This window comes from Kwoniella mangroviensis, assembly GCF_000507465.2.
Source record: "Kwoniella mangroviensis CBS 8507 chromosome 1 map unlocalized Ctg01, whole genome shotgun sequence".
Classification (NCBI taxonomy): domain Eukaryota; kingdom Fungi; phylum Basidiomycota; class Tremellomycetes; order Tremellales; family Cryptococcaceae; genus Kwoniella; species Kwoniella mangrovensis.
In genome coordinates, this window is record NW_027062533.1 from 10,856,618 (window position 1) to 10,872,984 (window position 16,367).

The 16,367-nt window shown below is 44.9% G+C and overlaps 5 protein-coding genes across 5 annotated transcripts; 3 read left to right on the forward strand and 2 right to left on the reverse strand.

The window, feature by feature from the left end:
* Positions 1–517: 517 nt before the first annotated feature.
* I203_104125 (uncharacterized protein) lies at positions 518–2,090 on the forward strand (the record flags this gene model as incomplete). Its single annotated transcript, XM_019149691.1, has 6 exons — positions 518–610; positions 677–693; positions 751–1,256; positions 1,326–1,446; positions 1,528–1,728; positions 1,793–2,090. 6 exons carry the CDS (start codon positions 518–520, stop codon positions 2,088–2,090), a joined length of 1,236 nt encoding a protein of 411 aa, XP_019001234.1.
* Positions 2,091–6,057: 3,967 nt separating this feature from the next.
* Positions 6,058–7,804, forward strand: I203_104127 (uncharacterized protein; the record flags this gene model as incomplete). The annotated part of the gene is made up of 8 exons (XM_065517471.1): positions 6,058–6,060; positions 6,277–6,358; positions 6,457–6,547; positions 6,628–6,837; positions 6,913–7,067; positions 7,141–7,355; positions 7,443–7,714; positions 7,777–7,804. 8 exons carry the CDS (start codon positions 6,058–6,060, stop codon positions 7,802–7,804), a joined length of 1,056 nt encoding a protein of 351 aa, XP_065374289.1.
* Positions 7,805–8,110: 306 nt separating this feature from the next.
* On the reverse strand, positions 8,111–9,360 carry I203_104128 (uncharacterized protein; the record flags this gene model as incomplete). The annotated part of the gene is made up of 6 exons (XM_019144280.1): positions 8,111–8,206; positions 8,280–8,355; positions 8,434–8,581; positions 8,659–8,785; positions 8,929–9,156; positions 9,313–9,360. 6 exons carry the CDS (start codon positions 9,358–9,360, stop codon positions 8,111–8,113), a joined length of 723 nt encoding a protein of 240 aa, XP_019007329.1.
* A 340-nt stretch (positions 9,361–9,700) lies between these two features.
* I203_104129 (uncharacterized protein) lies at positions 9,701–14,026 on the reverse strand (the record flags this gene model as incomplete). Its single annotated transcript, XM_019144279.1, has 6 exons — positions 9,701–11,218; positions 11,309–11,467; positions 11,557–11,894; positions 11,962–12,239; positions 12,314–12,721; positions 12,789–14,026. The coding sequence occupies 6 exons, from the start codon at positions 14,024–14,026 to the stop codon at positions 9,701–9,703; spliced, it is 3,939 nt and encodes a 1,312-aa protein (XP_019007328.1).
* A 430-nt stretch (positions 14,027–14,456) lies between these two features.
* I203_104130 (uncharacterized protein) lies at positions 14,457–16,330 on the forward strand (the record flags this gene model as incomplete). The annotated part of the gene is made up of 8 exons (XM_019144278.1): positions 14,457–14,667; positions 14,734–14,867; positions 14,930–15,137; positions 15,214–15,372; positions 15,441–15,654; positions 15,717–15,835; positions 15,907–16,123; positions 16,186–16,330. The coding sequence occupies 8 exons, from the start codon at positions 14,457–14,459 to the stop codon at positions 16,328–16,330; spliced, it is 1,407 nt and encodes a 468-aa protein (XP_019007327.1).
* Positions 16,331–16,367: the final 37 nt, after the last annotated feature.

Sequence of the window (16,367 nt, forward strand, 5' to 3'; positions counted from 1 at the left end):
TTTGCCACTTTCTCCGTTGCTGTTGAGCTGCTTTTTTATGGGTACTATCGTATGATTGCTGTTTTCCTACGTTTTTGTACTGTAGTAAGATGAGTAACTGTCTGTGATGATCATGGGTATCCATCCTTTACCATCGATGTTCTCGTTTATATATCTATCAACTTATGAACTTATACCGAGGTGCAAATGCCACCGCGCTGGTCCGGTAAGGCTAGACGGACTGACCCGCGGGTCAATCCTCGCTTCAGCCCGTTACCATCACCTCCACCATTTGTGACCGAAGTTGAAGGTAGATAGATGTTCTGTTCTCATTTATCACCTTGCACCTTGGCACCTGCATCTGATACATACAGCTTTTTGTTTACGTGCATCGAGAAACCTAGACATAGACTCGAGGCCGACGGACCCGAAATAATTTGACTTTCACTACTAGCCCAAGTCTCGCCTTCAATTCATGATCATTCGGTATACCTCATAATTCACCGACTTCGGATTTTGAGCTTCAACGTAAGACAAAATGTACATGCCATCGCATGATCGAATCACCGTACGTACTAGAGAGGAAGAAGTTGAAGAGGATAGGAAGAAGATCAAAAGGCCTCGGGCGAAAGTGAGCGTAGCGGACGGGCAAACGCTGGGAAAAATCGCTGACGCTCATTGACAACTCTTAATCCAGCTCACATGTCTGAACTGGTGAGTAAGATATAAGTTATCCTGTCCTGCAGACAATGTGCTTATGTTACTGTCCAGCAAGCGAAGGAAGACGAAATGTGATAAATGCTACCCTTGTTCATCGTGCACGACAAGGGGTGAAAGTGATTCGTGCCATTACGAAGAGGGATATGAACCCAGCTCTCACAATTTGTCGAATCACGAATACAAGGCAATACAAGATCGATTAGAAAGGATTGAAAATGCTCTCTTATCTTCTCCAAGACCATTTACCTCACCACCAACTACCAGTAGGCGACGTATGAGGGGAGAAGGAGGAGCAGCGACACAGGAAAGAGCCCACAGCGTGCTGGTAGCGTCAGGGAGCAAACCTAACTATGGGCCTTCACCGACATTCCAAGAAGATATGAACCCTATATACCCAGCGGTCAGATCAGATACATTCCCGAATATCATACCTACTACTACCCAGGCGAGATCGGCCAGATGGCATAGAGAGATGCAATTGGTTTTCGATACTTTACCGAATGAACGTCAAATGGAGTTTATAACGAATCATTATTTCTCGAAAATGCAATTTCTAGGTCTGTGCCCCCTACGCGTACTTGCTCCTATTGTATAACGCTGATTGGTGATGAAAATACTGCATATAGGTCTGCATATCGTGGAAGGTGTCTTTAGAAACGAAATGACACAATTTTTATCGCTCAAATCACTCAATTTGCATTTTTCTGTGGATCCCGCTTGGTTAGCTCAGCTGGTTTGCATTTTATGGTGAGCGTTCTCTTTCAAAATTTCAGCTATCAGGTATGGATGGTCTGGTTCAGGACTCAACTGATTGATTATCGTATATAGGGTGACGTGCCATTACCTTACGAAGAACGAACAGCTTCTTCGATCCGAAGCGATGATCAACTTGGGATTGAACAAATCTGGTCTGATAAATCTTGCCATAGGGTTATACGATGCTTTGGAAATGGCATTCAACTGCTCAGGGTGGTTGTTCAGACCCCAATTGAGGATCCTGCAGACGTTGCTCGTACCGATATATCTCAAGTGAGCTGATCTCTTCCAGCAGTGCGAGCGGTCCAGATTGGAATGAGCTCACACAGTGCGGTAGTATGCAGGGATGTTATCATACCGGACCATTATACGGCCCACCATCCGATTGGTCCTGCTGTCTATGGTTCGACATCGCCGTAGGCATCTGCAAAGGGTTGGACTTACACCTAGACCCAAAGATAGAGGACATAGCCAAATTGCAAGATCCAGCTCTACCACCTTCCAGACCTACATACAGTATACAAATGATTCGACGAGTCTTCCACGACTTGTTACTGTTCGATACGTACTCTATTATCAACTCGACCGACGTATCGAGGAAGTTGTTACCTTATGCCTTTCCTGATGGTAAGTGAAATGTGCCCCACATACTATACCGCACAGTACAATGGATAGTCAATCAACTTTCTGACATTTGTTGATTGTAGAATCAATCTTGGAGAAAATGTCTTATTTACCCAAAAAACAACAGTTCGATGTCTTATATACCCAATTTTCTAAAATCAAGTCTGATATACCCAGTTTTCAAAAAACAGGTCTAATATACCCAGTTTTCAATCTTATCCTGAGATATATCCCGAGATTTAGTACCTGATTGAACCTTGTTATGTCCATTATTATCATTATTATCCATGCATGATCATCTGAAATGGACCGGTCTATATTTCCCATCTTCATCTCTAACGCCCCTTTATCTACCTCCTTCAAATATCGTCCATTCTACCTCATCTTGAAGCCTCTTCTCTCCCTTCAAATGATCTTCAGCCTTCAGGGGGATATAGACCTCTCTTCATACGATCAGGTTTGGCAGGTATCATATATCCTAATGGTCTGATAGCATCCGTTTGGTCTGATAGCATACTTGAGAACGGATGCTATCAGACCATTAGGATAAGTGCAGATGGGATGAGAGGATGTGATGTCGCATCCCGGCCGTGTTGTTCGAGTACGATGAAAGCCGGAGTTGGCGTAGGATGTTAAGTGATTGCATGACGATCGTTTGAATGATAAGGGGATATTGGGATGGGATTTGCGGTAGCATCTAACGATCGATCGCAGTTATAGATCCAACCAGGATAGATGCCATAGTATCCCAAGCGTCTGCGACCAAGGTTGTTGACCGTTGAGACTGTACCTTTCCCCTGCATGACCTAATATTCCCACCACACTGACTATGACAGCGACCACAGATATACCGACCTTTCAAGCTTGGTACTTGAGAATTGGGTACTTGAGAACCATCCGCCATATGTAAATCATCGTTGGTACCAAAGGTTCCTCGAAGCTGTGAAGCCGTGGTCGGTTTTATCCCTCTCATACCTCTCTTCTTCTTCTGTCTCCTCTCCCTTCTTGACAAGGGTGGTACAACTGATAGTTCTTCAAGGTTGTTGGTAGTAAACAGAGGAAACGGCATGGAGTAGCATTGTCGCCATGTTGATGTGGTGTAGAAATCAGGTACCAAGCTAGCAGAGACAGCGATGCATCAGCCAGACAGCCAGACAGCCAGCCAGACAAACAGACAGACAGACAGACTCACTCACAACATGCTATCGATCCTTTCCTTCTGTAGCACCGCCAGGACATGCCGACAAGGCAAGTTCCATTGCTTGGTATCACCACAATCACACAGCATGCTCTTCTCTTGTATATTGATCCTCACCATCCTCTGACAGTCATCCACCGAGCCGCTAGTGGGTTGTACCCTTCCAATGATGATCTGGTTGTTGTGTCGACCCCTGGTAGATCGTACGTCGTAGCCATTGCGGTCAAACATGGCTGATTCTAGTTTCTCAGTGGCAATGGCGATGAAGTGTTCCTTCCGTTGATGAGCGTCCTCTGATCGCGTGATGAAGTGATCAGACATGAGACACCATATATGATCGTAAAGGGTGACGATGTTGCTTGATCGTTGGGTGAGGATCCAAGCGTTGACCTGCTCGGCAGCGTTGGAGGTCGTTAGACCATATCGAGCGTGAGGGAACGCATAATCAGAGTAATGAGCAGGATCCAGACGGTGTTTGATATATTGAGCAGCCGTTGGGTGGGTTTGGTATAGTTCTTGAAGCCGTTGTTGGTATGCTGTCTCTGTTTTAGCATGGATAAAGCGATCAAATAAGGGCCAATCCTTCTCTGGTAGACCATGCTTGGATAGGTTGTTCTTAATGTGTCTTGCACAGAAACCATGAGTCACCAAGGGTAGCTTTGAAGCAGCAGCGGCAATGAGTCCCTGTCAATGTTGATGATGTCAGCTCAAACCCCACACAGACAGACAGACAGACAGAGACTAACCTTCTGACGGTCAGATACCATGACCATCCCTTCCCTATTGATGGTTGGGAAGGCTTCCTTTAGCTTGTCGAAGAACCATGACCAGGTATCTGTACTTTCGACTAGCACATGTCCCCAAGCCAAGACAAGCAGATGATTGGCAGCGTCGTAGGTCGAACATACCAGGAGGGTGTATGAGTGTGTTGCTTGGGAATGAGCTCCATCCACAGCCATGTATGGTCGTAGATGTTTAAAAGCATGTCTCATTGATGATGGGGCGATGAAGGTACAGTTTAGTCGGTTACTGTACCCAATCGTAGCTTCAGGATCATTCAGTTGCACCCTATTGATGTATGCTGGTAGTTGTTTGAAGGCTGCATGGTGTGCTAGACCATCGTCGACCAATAAACGCTGACGTGCTCGATGGATAGACCGTAGAGGGATGGTTGTGTGTTTATTGACTCGAATAGTATCTCGTATGGTCTTGGCAGAGGTGGTCTTGTCAACTTTGGTGGCATGAGCAACCTGCAACACATGTCAGCATGGTTATCAGGTTAATTTAAAGGTAAACTTACCATGTACTCAACGAAAAGCTTACTTCTAAAGGCTGTCCTCATAGCATCCTTATTCCAAAAGCAGGTGTGCTTGGGCTGGTACCGAATGACCGTGTACTGATTGGCGTTCTTGGCTGACTTGATGACTCGACATTCAAAGCGACATTGACCAGTTGGTATGGACGAGCAGCAGAAGTATCGACGATTTGTATCTGCTCGAAAGGGCTTTGGGGGAGAGGCATGTCTCTTGAAAGCGACCAAGGTCAGAGCAATGAAGGCATCGTCCAAGGTTTCGAAGACGGTACCTAGCTGTATGTTGGTAGGTAGAGATGAGAACACTTCGCTTGGTAGGGTAGCGTTGGGGTACTGAGCTGATTGGATCAGCTCATCGAGCTCGGTGATCTCTTGTTGAGTGACTTTGATAAGAGGTTCATCTTCATCACTGTCGTCATAGTGGTTGTTGTTGTTGTCGCTGTCGATATTATCAGGATCAGACTGAGGTTCTATCCAATGACTGTTGGAGAAGACCGAGTCAAGCCGTGAGCATTGATTGGTATCATCCTCGCTGTCGCTGTTGGCTAGGGAAGATCGTTGCCTCTTCCTGGTAATTGAAGGTGGGGGGGAGGAGGAGGAGGAGGAGGTTGTGGTTGTTGTTGTTGTGGTGGTGGTGGTGGTTGTGGTAGTCATAGTGATTGAAGCAGGATCAATCTCTGGTCTGAATTGGAGGACAGAGACGAACCGTTCAGGTGGTGGTGACGATGACAGAGGATCCAATTGGAGTGCTTGAGTAGTAGCAACAATAATAGGGAAAGAACCAAGTTGTTGGGATTGATTGGATCGTTGGGTTCGACGTGTCATAGTGACTGATCGACGCTTTTGGGCTGGACAATGATCCCGTGGGCTATGGGGATGACAATCAGCATCCATAGCATGCAGAGATAGAGTACTACTCACATTAGTTATCTAAGGTAGCTGGCGCGGTTGGCCATCTGAGACTACCTTCGAGAACCAATCCGGTGAGATAACGTCAGCTCTGTCAAAGAGGGGGTATTGTCAGCGACCATATCTTAACAAGGAGAGCAGCCAAAGACATGAAATGGATACTCACAGATGCTCCTGGACGAGCTCTATCGAATGGTGGTGGTTTTGTGATGATCCGAGAAGATTTGGAGTGGATGGGTCGGATAAATGGTTGACCTGGTTGAGTGGCAACTAATTGGATTTCTCCCAAGGTCAGTATCTTGCTCAATACTGATGCATATGCAACAAAATGAGTACTCACTTGTAGGTATGGTTTGTAGCTATCGAATGGTCCAGGTTACCACACCATACCTTGAGGATTGAGGTGGATGCGACCGTTTGATGGGAGATTGCGGTGCAGGAGGAGACGGGAAGAAAGAAAGGAAGAAGGGGATGTGTCGTTTCTCGAGTAAAATTGATTGTAGCGGGTCGTAGAGGGTACCAAAATGTTCAGAATGACAAGGAGAGCACGAATATCAACATGGTGAGGGTGGATGCTTTGTTTTAGATGTTATTATGGATGAGAAGTGATAAGTAAAGTAGAGAAGTGATGAGAAGATGAGACGTGTTTAGTAGATGTTTTGGGGATGACGCGACTCGGTGTTTCGGTGTTATGTCATGTGGCCGGCGATCACCGCTACCTTTCTATTGTTGTCGATATAATTTAAAAAAAAGGTACCAAAATTAAGGGTATCAGTAGCTTAGTTTGATACAATTGAGATTTATCCTTTGCATCCCTGGGTTCGACCCCAAGCGGGGTTCAGGAAAAACCACATTTTTGGGTAAATCAGACCTGTTTTTTGAAAACTGGGTATATCAGACTTGATTTTAGAAAATTGGGTATATAAGACATCGAACTGTTGTTTTTTGGGTAAATAAGACAATTTCTCATCAATCTTGACCCCCTCACCTTCTAATTACACCGATCAGGCAATTCTCTCAGAAGGTCAACCTTGCCCACGTTCTGAAAAGTAAGTACGGTACAATGAAATGGTCTCAAAGTATGCTTGTGATCTGACACCGCTATTGACCTATTCCATGAAATCGATAGAACCCCGTTCGTATGGACATTACATCAAAATCTCATTTCCCAAGAATGGCGTAAGATCGTAGTCCTCTTGGAAAACCTTGATGGAATACCTTACTCAGCAGTGATGGAAAGGAACCAAGTGCTCCGAGATGCATTTACCGATTTCTTGGCTTTGAAAGCGGACGGTGAATTGAATCAACATGAATCGGATGCGTTCGATCTTACATATAGGTGAGTCTCCATAAGAATACCTTCATTCATTATTGAGTACAGTACACTGATGTGCGCCGTATCTGCTATTATCAGTTCCTACCAGCAACGTTTCTTGCGATTGCATCGACCGTTCTTTCTCCGTGGATATCGAGATACCCAATTCGATTATTCCAGAATTACAGTGGTGAATGGAGCGCGACAAATTGCCAAGACTCATAGGAGATTACTAAACGATAGTTCAGACCGCTGTGAGTCACATCATTCTTTGGTCCTGGCGACTTAAAGATATACTGACGTAACGTGTGGATTATGTGTATATAGCCATTGTGAAAAGTGCTGTCTTCATGTTTCAACATCACATTACGGCATTACCTATCCTCCTGCTCAACGCACTACATGACCGTTCATCTTCGGCTCAAATGAGGATCGAATTAATGGAATCTTCAGAAGCGTTCATGAGGTCTTTCAATTCTGGTTTCCAACTTCATACGCGTATAGCTGCTAAGGGAGTTTGTATAGCGGATGAAATGATCAAAGTGACTTATCAATTCATCTCTTCTCCAGATCATGTTCAGATCATGTATAAATGCGGACACTGATGGATACTATATCACATGTTATAGGTAATTGATAATCCACCTGAAAATTTGCAAAATATAGAAGATCTCCTTCAATCCATTAACGTGCAATCAAAAGCTGCCGAGATGAAATTACTGCAAACGAATATGGATACGAACACGAACACGGATGCCATAAACAGTACAAATATCAACTCATACTTGGATACTCGACAACCACAAGTCGACGTTCAAGCTGGCTCAAATCTGATGACAGGAGATCAAACCAATATGCTGACTCTCTTGCCGAATGCCGAACAGAATTGGTGGGATACAGAGTATGTATCCTCGTCATCTGCATGGAACGAAATTTGTGCTGATGAGATTCATGTTTATACAGCTGGATGTTGTTCCTTCGAGATATGTAGTCGACCGATACGATTTTAGAAAGTGGACCGGCTCTTCGGGCTGTTATGTATAGATGTGTTACATGCAGTGTTGTATTCTTCTGCTTAGTGAAGGGAATGTCTAGTATCATGATTGTAGACTTGACATGATGCATATCAGTATATCACGTACAGTACAGTACACTCGTATGTCGTATTTCCCCATCGTCGATGGCTACACGATTCCACTACCATTCATAGTTCTTTGCCTCACTCATGAATTCGATATCCTTCTTATCATGGTCAGACTCATTATATCTACCTCGAAAGTATCTACAACAACGATCCCTAGTCCTCTGGCTGACCAGCAAGTACAATCATATTGAAACTCGTATCACCTTCTGCTCTATCGAAATATTTTTCTTGAACTACTTTGGCGACGTCCTATATCCAAGTCTCTCAGTTCCACCCCATATGTCACAGATCTAGAATATATATCTGTGAGATATGAACTCACCTCTAGAAAGTTTTCACTATGTCCTCTATCGAATGGCCCATTCCTACCTCCATCAAGTTCCACAATCCTCTTTTCGCTGCATGACATAGTCAGCTGACCGTTCCTCACAGTGCTTTAGGCGTATGTGGGTGGAATTGTAGGAGAACATACTTACCCCTTCTCATTGACAGCTTCTATAAAAGTGATGAAATGCGTATCGACATCAAGATCATCAGGAATAGACGATTGTCCAGATTGAGAAGCAGAGGTATGAGCCTGGGTGAAGAAATCTGATTCATCGAGCAACTTCGCTCGATCCAAAGCTGCACACATGGCATGAGCTTAGTCGAAGTACAACACTGAGTGACGGGTTATGGTGAAGAAAGAGAGGTGAACTTACCCGATAAAGGTAAAGAAGCAGATTTGAATTTCATCAATTGACTATCTGGATTCAAAGCGTCTGGTCCCTTCTCCGGCAAGTTGAGTAAAGCGTGAAGAAGACCTATTGAACCACAGGCGTTTGGGATCTGTCCAGAAATACATGACACACAATTAGCCACTTTTCATTATCTTGTTCATGTGAATCATGAAGCGGATAGAGTCCTACGAAGCTTTCTTCCCTTTCGCTACTGACTGTAGATGGCATAGAGCTCGAAGGGGTGACACTTACAGTTTGTTTGATCCACCATACACCCTCCATTCCACCATTCCATATACCTTCACTATCCTTCTCTTCTCTCTCTCGCTCATCGTGCAGTCTCCCCCTTGATGGGAATAAAAGTAAAACCGCTCGATGGGGGTGAGGTATGAACTGGAGGAATTCAGAATCGAGGGAAAAGAGATCTTGGAATGTCAAAGAGGATGGGAGTCCTAGAGGGTCTGACCAGGCGTTGAATACCTAAGGCAATGGGAAAATTAGCACAAGTTTTCATGGAATAACTCTGCAGTGACATTCTGACGGACCGTAGCTGGTCGCTCACAAGAAGCTGATCATGCGCAAAGCGCACGAGCAAGTGAAAAGGGGGATCACAGAATTATCAAGAACAGGACTCACATCTGGAGATGCTTCCAAGGGAACCCATTTGCTTGATGAAGAAGACATTGTCGTACGAGATGTGGCTATTGCTTGGTGTTAGTCTCTGGATATAGTATATCAGTCAAGTCAGCGAAATCAAAGAGAAACAGTCTCAAGACCATCACATCATCGTTGTTGTTGCTTGCGGGTGGTGCAGCGTCATCGTTCCTCGAAGAACAGGTTCCGACGGAAAGTAACCATTGTCTTGACCTGTCATCAAAGCGAGAACAGAAAACAAAGATGATCTTAAACGAGATTGTATGCATATGCAGTACAACAACAATATCTAATGATCCGATGACACCGAAATACAGAACCGCATCACAAGAGTATATACGAGTACAAGACTGTCCAGAAGATAGACGTTTTATATCTTCAACTCTGCCCCGAACGACTTCTTCGCCCTCTCCTGAACCGCGTCTTGATAATCTTTCCAGACAACCCACCAAGATCTCCCTACGCGATTTTCATCTTCATCCCCTTCTCCCTCCTCTTCCGTGCGTGTATCCTGATTCTTGAAGACCATATCCTCCTGTAGAGGGTATTTCTCCCTCAATATCATCCTCATATACCTTACAACTTCTATACACCTTTCAACCCCTCCTATCACCCCTGACGTACTCATAGTCTTGATCAACCAATTTTTAACTTTATCTATATCCCGCTGAGCAGGACTGGACCCATTCCGCGATTCGATCCATTTCTCAATCACACCCAGTATATCTTCAATCTCGGTAGATTTGAATAAAGCAGGTTTAAGAGGCTTGGATATGGTAATCGCTAATGTATCTGTTACTTTCTTCCCATTGGAAGGTACAGATGGACCTCTACTTCTGCTACCTGCGGCGGCAGCTTTGGAAGGTGAGACAGACATTGAGTTGGAAGTTAATCTACCGTTTCCCGGTCTAGTTAGAATCTTCCTTCTACCGGCTTTACGTCTTTCTTCATCAATCACTTCTTTCCTCATATCATCAGGTAAAGCTTCGAACACTTCTTTATCTATACCCAATTCCAACAATTCACTCAACTTATACCCTCCGATCTCCTCATCCTGGACTTCAACGGGTAGCGGATCCGATGAAGTCAAATCTACGATTTCCTGCTCATACACATAACCATCATCTTTCGCCTGAGCTTTATTCCACGCGCTAAACAACGGTCTGTTGGCTAATTGATTAGCCTTCAGTTGAGTTTTCAACTTTGGTCGTAGCTGCCGAGTGATGTGAGCTGCAGCATGTTGTTTCTTGACAGGTGAAACTGTGGAGGCTCGAGTAGCGGTTTCTTCGACATGTACACTGGAAGTTGGCCTCTCAGAGTCTGCGCGAGATGATCGATTTTGAGCCTTTGCGCAGGCGTAATCGCGTTGGACTTCTTCCTGGAGTGATGGAGGTAGAGCGGCAAGAAAAGAAGGATCGATGCCTTCATCTTCTTCGGTAGCGGGCAGACGCGAAGGACCGGCTTCTGGCTGAGACGTAGGTGATTTATCGATAGGTCCCTCGACTTCAGGTGAGCGGCTTGGAGATAGGGAATGCGACTGCTGTTCATTTGCCTGTACTGAATCCGGAATATCGGGTTCAAGCGGTTCATTTTTTTCGACAGATGGGGGAATGCTCTCTTGCGCTTGAATGGCGTTCTGAAGTCGTTTCGGCTGGAATCTCAAAACCCCTTGACCGACCTCTCTTTCTTTGGCCTTGTCTTTATCCTCCGTATCAAGCTTGGTAACCTGTATACCCACACCTCTCAATTCCACTGGATCGAGATTGAGTGCTTTGAGCAATTTGACACTTTCTCTTGCAAGCACCTCGGGGTCATCGGTGGGATTATTTCGGAGTCCTGATATCGAAGAAGATCGATTGAAGGTCTCGCACCACCCGTGTCCGAGGAACTGCAAGTTTCGAAACATCAGTACCGTTGGCCGTCACCAGTCACATCGCGAAAGAGTCGAAAGATCAGGATATGAAGGAAGAATACTCACTTTAGGCGGTTCTATCGGGGCATCAGGATGTCTCTTCAGCAATTTCAGAGTGATTTGTTTCCCCTTCACACCGACGTTTTTCATTCTTTTTGCAACTTCCAAAGCTAGATCGTTGATGCAGATTTCAGCTTGATCATGATTTTGGAATCGTATTCCGTACTAAAGGCAGAACAGGTTCAGTATCTAGTCACTAATAGGTGTAGAAGTAAGAAAGAAGGGAAGCCACGAATGCGATCAGTGTCACTCACATTCATCTCAGCACTAATGCTCTTCCTGATTCTATCAGGTTCTAATTTTCTCTCATCTATACCTCTCAGATATCCGTACACCATCTCACCAGTCTTTGGTCCGAGCACACGCTGAAACGACAGTTTATTCACACCCAATAATCCCTCCACATTGGTGGTGCCAAATTTCTCCTCGATTTTGGATTTGATCGAATGTCCAATAGAAGGGAAATCTTCGACATCCAGAGGTGCGAGGAATTTCGGTATGTCCGGATGTAAGAGGTGTGCTACGCCTGCTGGTTTTGCAGATCGGGTGGCTAATTTGGCGAGGAGGATATTGTGCGATATACCGATTGACACTGTTTGTCAGAATTTTGCCGTGAGCTCACCGTCGTGCTCATTAAGGTAATAGAATTTCAAGCTCACCTTCACACCCGTCGGTAAGTTTCCGTACCTCATCTCTAATCTTCTCAGCAACTTCTAATGCCGGATCTCGAGCTTTGCTTGTATTGGTTGTATTTCCATTGAAGGATTCCACTTGATTAGTGGCCAATGCCTCTTCAGGAGCCATAGCCCTAGCGTTCACAGCACTAGTCACATCGATCAACGCCTCGTCCACCGACACAGCTTGAAGTTCGTCCGCATAACCCATCAATACCGTGTAAAATGCCAAGGAGTATTTCTTGTACGTATCAAATTCGTACCTGATACCATTCAAGTGTCAACTGTCATGATCTGACCAGATGATAGTCAATGCCAATAGAGCTAATGGACTTACGGTATAGTCTGCAATTCTTCCCCAACCAATGTCCTAGCTCTACCCAGGCTCATACCGTTCTTGATACCCTTGGCTCTAGCTTCATAGGAACAGCTAGCAATTTCTGAAGTACTAACTACGTTCTTTCCCGCTTGAGAATGACACACAACTGTGGGTTTACCTTTCAGGTGAGGTCGAGTTGCTAATCCACAAGAAACGAAAAAACAATCAAAATCAACATGGAAAATCACTCTTGCCCCACTCCCAGCTGGATCTATATTCCTGGTAGATGGTAATGCTGAATTCGCCAAGGAGAAAGGAGATATCGTATTCGATGAAGGAGCAGATAATGATAATTCCTCTGAACGTTTTTGAGCATCTGCTACCAGGACTTTCAATTCGGATTTCCATGTTGCCAGATGATGTAACCTAAATACACTAAATCAGCTTGTTCACTAGGATGAGTGGATCTCGGGAATAAAAACGAAAAGCTCACCTAGAGTTCTGATAGTATCCATCGATAAAACCACCTTCATTGCCCCTTTCAGCCGTATTCTTTATACGCCATTGATCGTTCTTCAAAGCTTGAGCGGCATGCTCGTTCGATTCTTTCGAGTAGTAGTATTCCCAAGTCCCCTCTGGTTTCTGGATTTTCGGTGGTAGAGGAGCGGGAGAAGGTGATCCTTGTTTCACCGGAGAGGCGGTACCACGAGGAGCTTTTTGAGGGCTGATGGGTATGGCAGATGTCCGATAGGGATGAGAAGCGAGAAGAGATTGGGTCGATATTGGCAATCTGATCGGACTAGGTACTTTGACTTTCAGTTCTTCTTCCTTTGGAATCTGCTCAAGCTTGGAATTCGCTTCGGACGCTTTCGACGATGCTGCTTTAGGTATGATACCTTTCGATCCATCCAATTTCCATTCCTCTATTTCCTCCTCGTCCTCTTCCTGATTCGCCAGCTGCGTAGGTGTTTGTTGACTCTTCAAGAACCCTTCAAAGCCTTTCCTACTAGTCTGTTCCCACCCACCCATAATCTGTAATTTCCAATTCCTCCAATCCAGCAATTTACCCATTTTGCAACTCTCCGTTATCCATCCTTCCCTTACTACCTTGTAATTCTGGAACTGCTTGAATTTGCTTTGAGTCAACATCGGCGCAATGATAAACTTGACCATCCCCTTATTTCTCAAAACTGGTCTGACCTCTCCACCACGTTGTAAGATCATTTTGCGCAATTCTTCCATCGGCGGAGTGGTATTTCCATTGATATAGAATGATAGACCTGAGAAGATCTGAGGAAGACCTTCGATGGCTGATGCAAGAGCTATATCACGATTCTGAGTTTGGACTTTGATCTCCTTCTTTCTCATATAATCTCCTATATCACCGAATTTGTTAGGAGCATATTCGGGATTGGCAAGGTACGAATGAGGATCGTCTAAATCCAAATCCAAGAAATCACTCCGTTTGGGTAGATACGATAAAGTGGTTGAAGTGGATGGTGAATCATATCGACCTCTCTTGACTTCTGGTCGTGGCTCTTGGTCTATCTCTGGGAATACTGTATAGTCCGATTGAGGTGAGCTGAGATCCTCTCGGACTCTCTTAAGCGGAGGAGGGGAGGGCAACACGACTGCGGCTGCTTCTGTCCAGAATGAGGGAGAGGATAGTGGGAAAGTGGATGAGGTCGATGGAGGTGGTGGTGTTGTACCATTTTGATCACGTTGTGACATTTCACATGTCGTCGTGGAGTGGAGTGAAAACATCAAAATATCGAGATGAGATGCAAGATATCGTAATGATAATCGATGTCAACAACGCCCATCTCAAGGTTTGAGAACATTACTCTCCAGTCAGTGAAAACACGGTCAACCTTCCCACGGTGATATCCGGGATACTCGGGCACCTCCGCAAATCACGGTGAATGACGAAATGTAGTATTTACCTGTTGAACTGATAAATGGACGGACAAGTGGAGGGAGGGTGAGATGGGGTGTCATTGACAAATGTTGGATGGTGACGAGATTATTAAGCAAAAGAAAAAGTCAATCAGTACGAAACTATATACAAACCTCGTGCTGTCCCAGGTGTTCATCCCTTTTATCCTCTTCTCTTTTAAAGCACAGAATCAAAAGCTGCAGTAAAGTCAAACCCGAAGCCGAAATGACCAAATCTTCTCAACCCATCTTCCCATACCCACCCAAGAAAGTGGATGGCTATCCCACCTATCTGCCAGATCAGTTACAACCTGTCGGATCACTACTCGATCCCAGTGTATACAAGCAGAACCAGAATCCCCCCAAGTTGTTCGAACCTCTCACTATCAGAGGTGTCGAGTTTCCTAATAGAGCATGGGTAGCCCCGATGTGTCAATGTGAGTCATCATGTTCTGCCTTGACTATGTAAAGTAGATACATACTGATTGATCCGATTCGTGCAGATTCATCCGACGAGGGAAAAGCTACGGATCATCATTTCGTCCATCTAGGTTCGATGGCCATGAGAGGATGGGGAAGTATAATGGTTGAGGCTACTGCTGTTGTACCCGAGGGCAGGATTACACCTGAAGATATGGTAAGTACCTTCCCACATCACCCATGTAGGGAATGAAGCTGACATATCGCATGATGGTACAGGGAATATGGGATGATTCTCAGATTGGACCTCTCAAACGAGTCGTAGACTACGTTCACGGTCTGAGGGGTATTATCGGTATTCAACTTGCCCATGCAGGTCGAAAAGCTTCCAACCCCGCTCCGTGGACTTTGAGACAGGCTATTGAAGATGAGGGATACGACGGTGGGGATGTAGTCGGTGAAGAAAATGGAGGTTGGCCAAACAATGGTGAGTCAATCACAACTTGTGATTTCCATTTGTGGATGATCATCGTTGACTGAATGGTGTGGAATCGTACGTTCAGTCCAGGCTCCTTCCGCAATTTCCTTCAACCCAGGCAAATACGCCAAACCGGTCGAGATCACCACAGATTACATCAACAACCTCAAGAAAGCCTATGCGGACGCTACAGAGAGATGTAAGAAGATCGGATTCGATTTCATTGAGATACACGGTGCTCATGGTAAGTATATAAGTGCTTTAAGACTTGCGTGAACTCATGTTGATGTAATTCTGTTTTTATGATTGTAGGATACCTATTACACGAGTTTGTCGATCCTATTTCCAACAAACGTACCGACTCCTATGGTGGCTCGCTAGACAATAGAATTAGATTACCTCTTGAGCTCGCTCAGCTCTTGAGGGAGAAATGGGAAAAACCCCTCTTTTACAGAGTATCAGCTACCGATTGGTTAGATGAAGAATTAGGAGCTGAGAAGGGTAAAAATGGTGATTGGGCTTGGTGGTGAGTTTGGTCTCGTCGTTTTATGTCAAGTTGTACTTAGGATGATCATGGTGTACATATAGGGGAATTGATCAAACGACCTACTTGACTCAGAAACTCGCTGATCTAGGAGTGGACCTGATCGACGTTTCTTCAGGTGGCAATGATTTGAAAGGAAGAGTCAAAGTTGGACCCTCTTATCGTAAGTCATCATATCGCACAATAGACCGTCCAATTTATTCATCTTTTACTTTAACTAACTCACTTATGTAGAATTGCCTTTCGCCGAACATATCAAGCAAAACGTATCTAACATCCTCGTTGGCGCTGTTGGTATCATCACTGAACCTGCACAAGCCAACGATATCATAGAAGAAGGAAAAGCGGATGTGGTATTCTTAGCTAGAGAAGTATTGAGGGATATTGATTTCCCGTTGAAAGCTGCTTTGGAATTGGGTGCGGCGGTCAGTCCAGCTGTACAATATGAGAGGTGAGTGGATTTCTTCGTGCGACAAGATGGTGAAGCTGATTTGTTCCACTTGAAATCGACAGAGCATGGACTCGTATGTTGGTCAAGCGCGATCACGTCAAGAAAGCAGCGCATCATCATGGTGCAGATGAAGTTCAAGGTGAAGAAGGCAAAAAAGAGAAACCTAAGCGAAATGCTCCACCCGAAGTGCACACTTCTGTACCATGAGATAATAAGCATTTGACGAGGGGTCATAGAGCTCTGA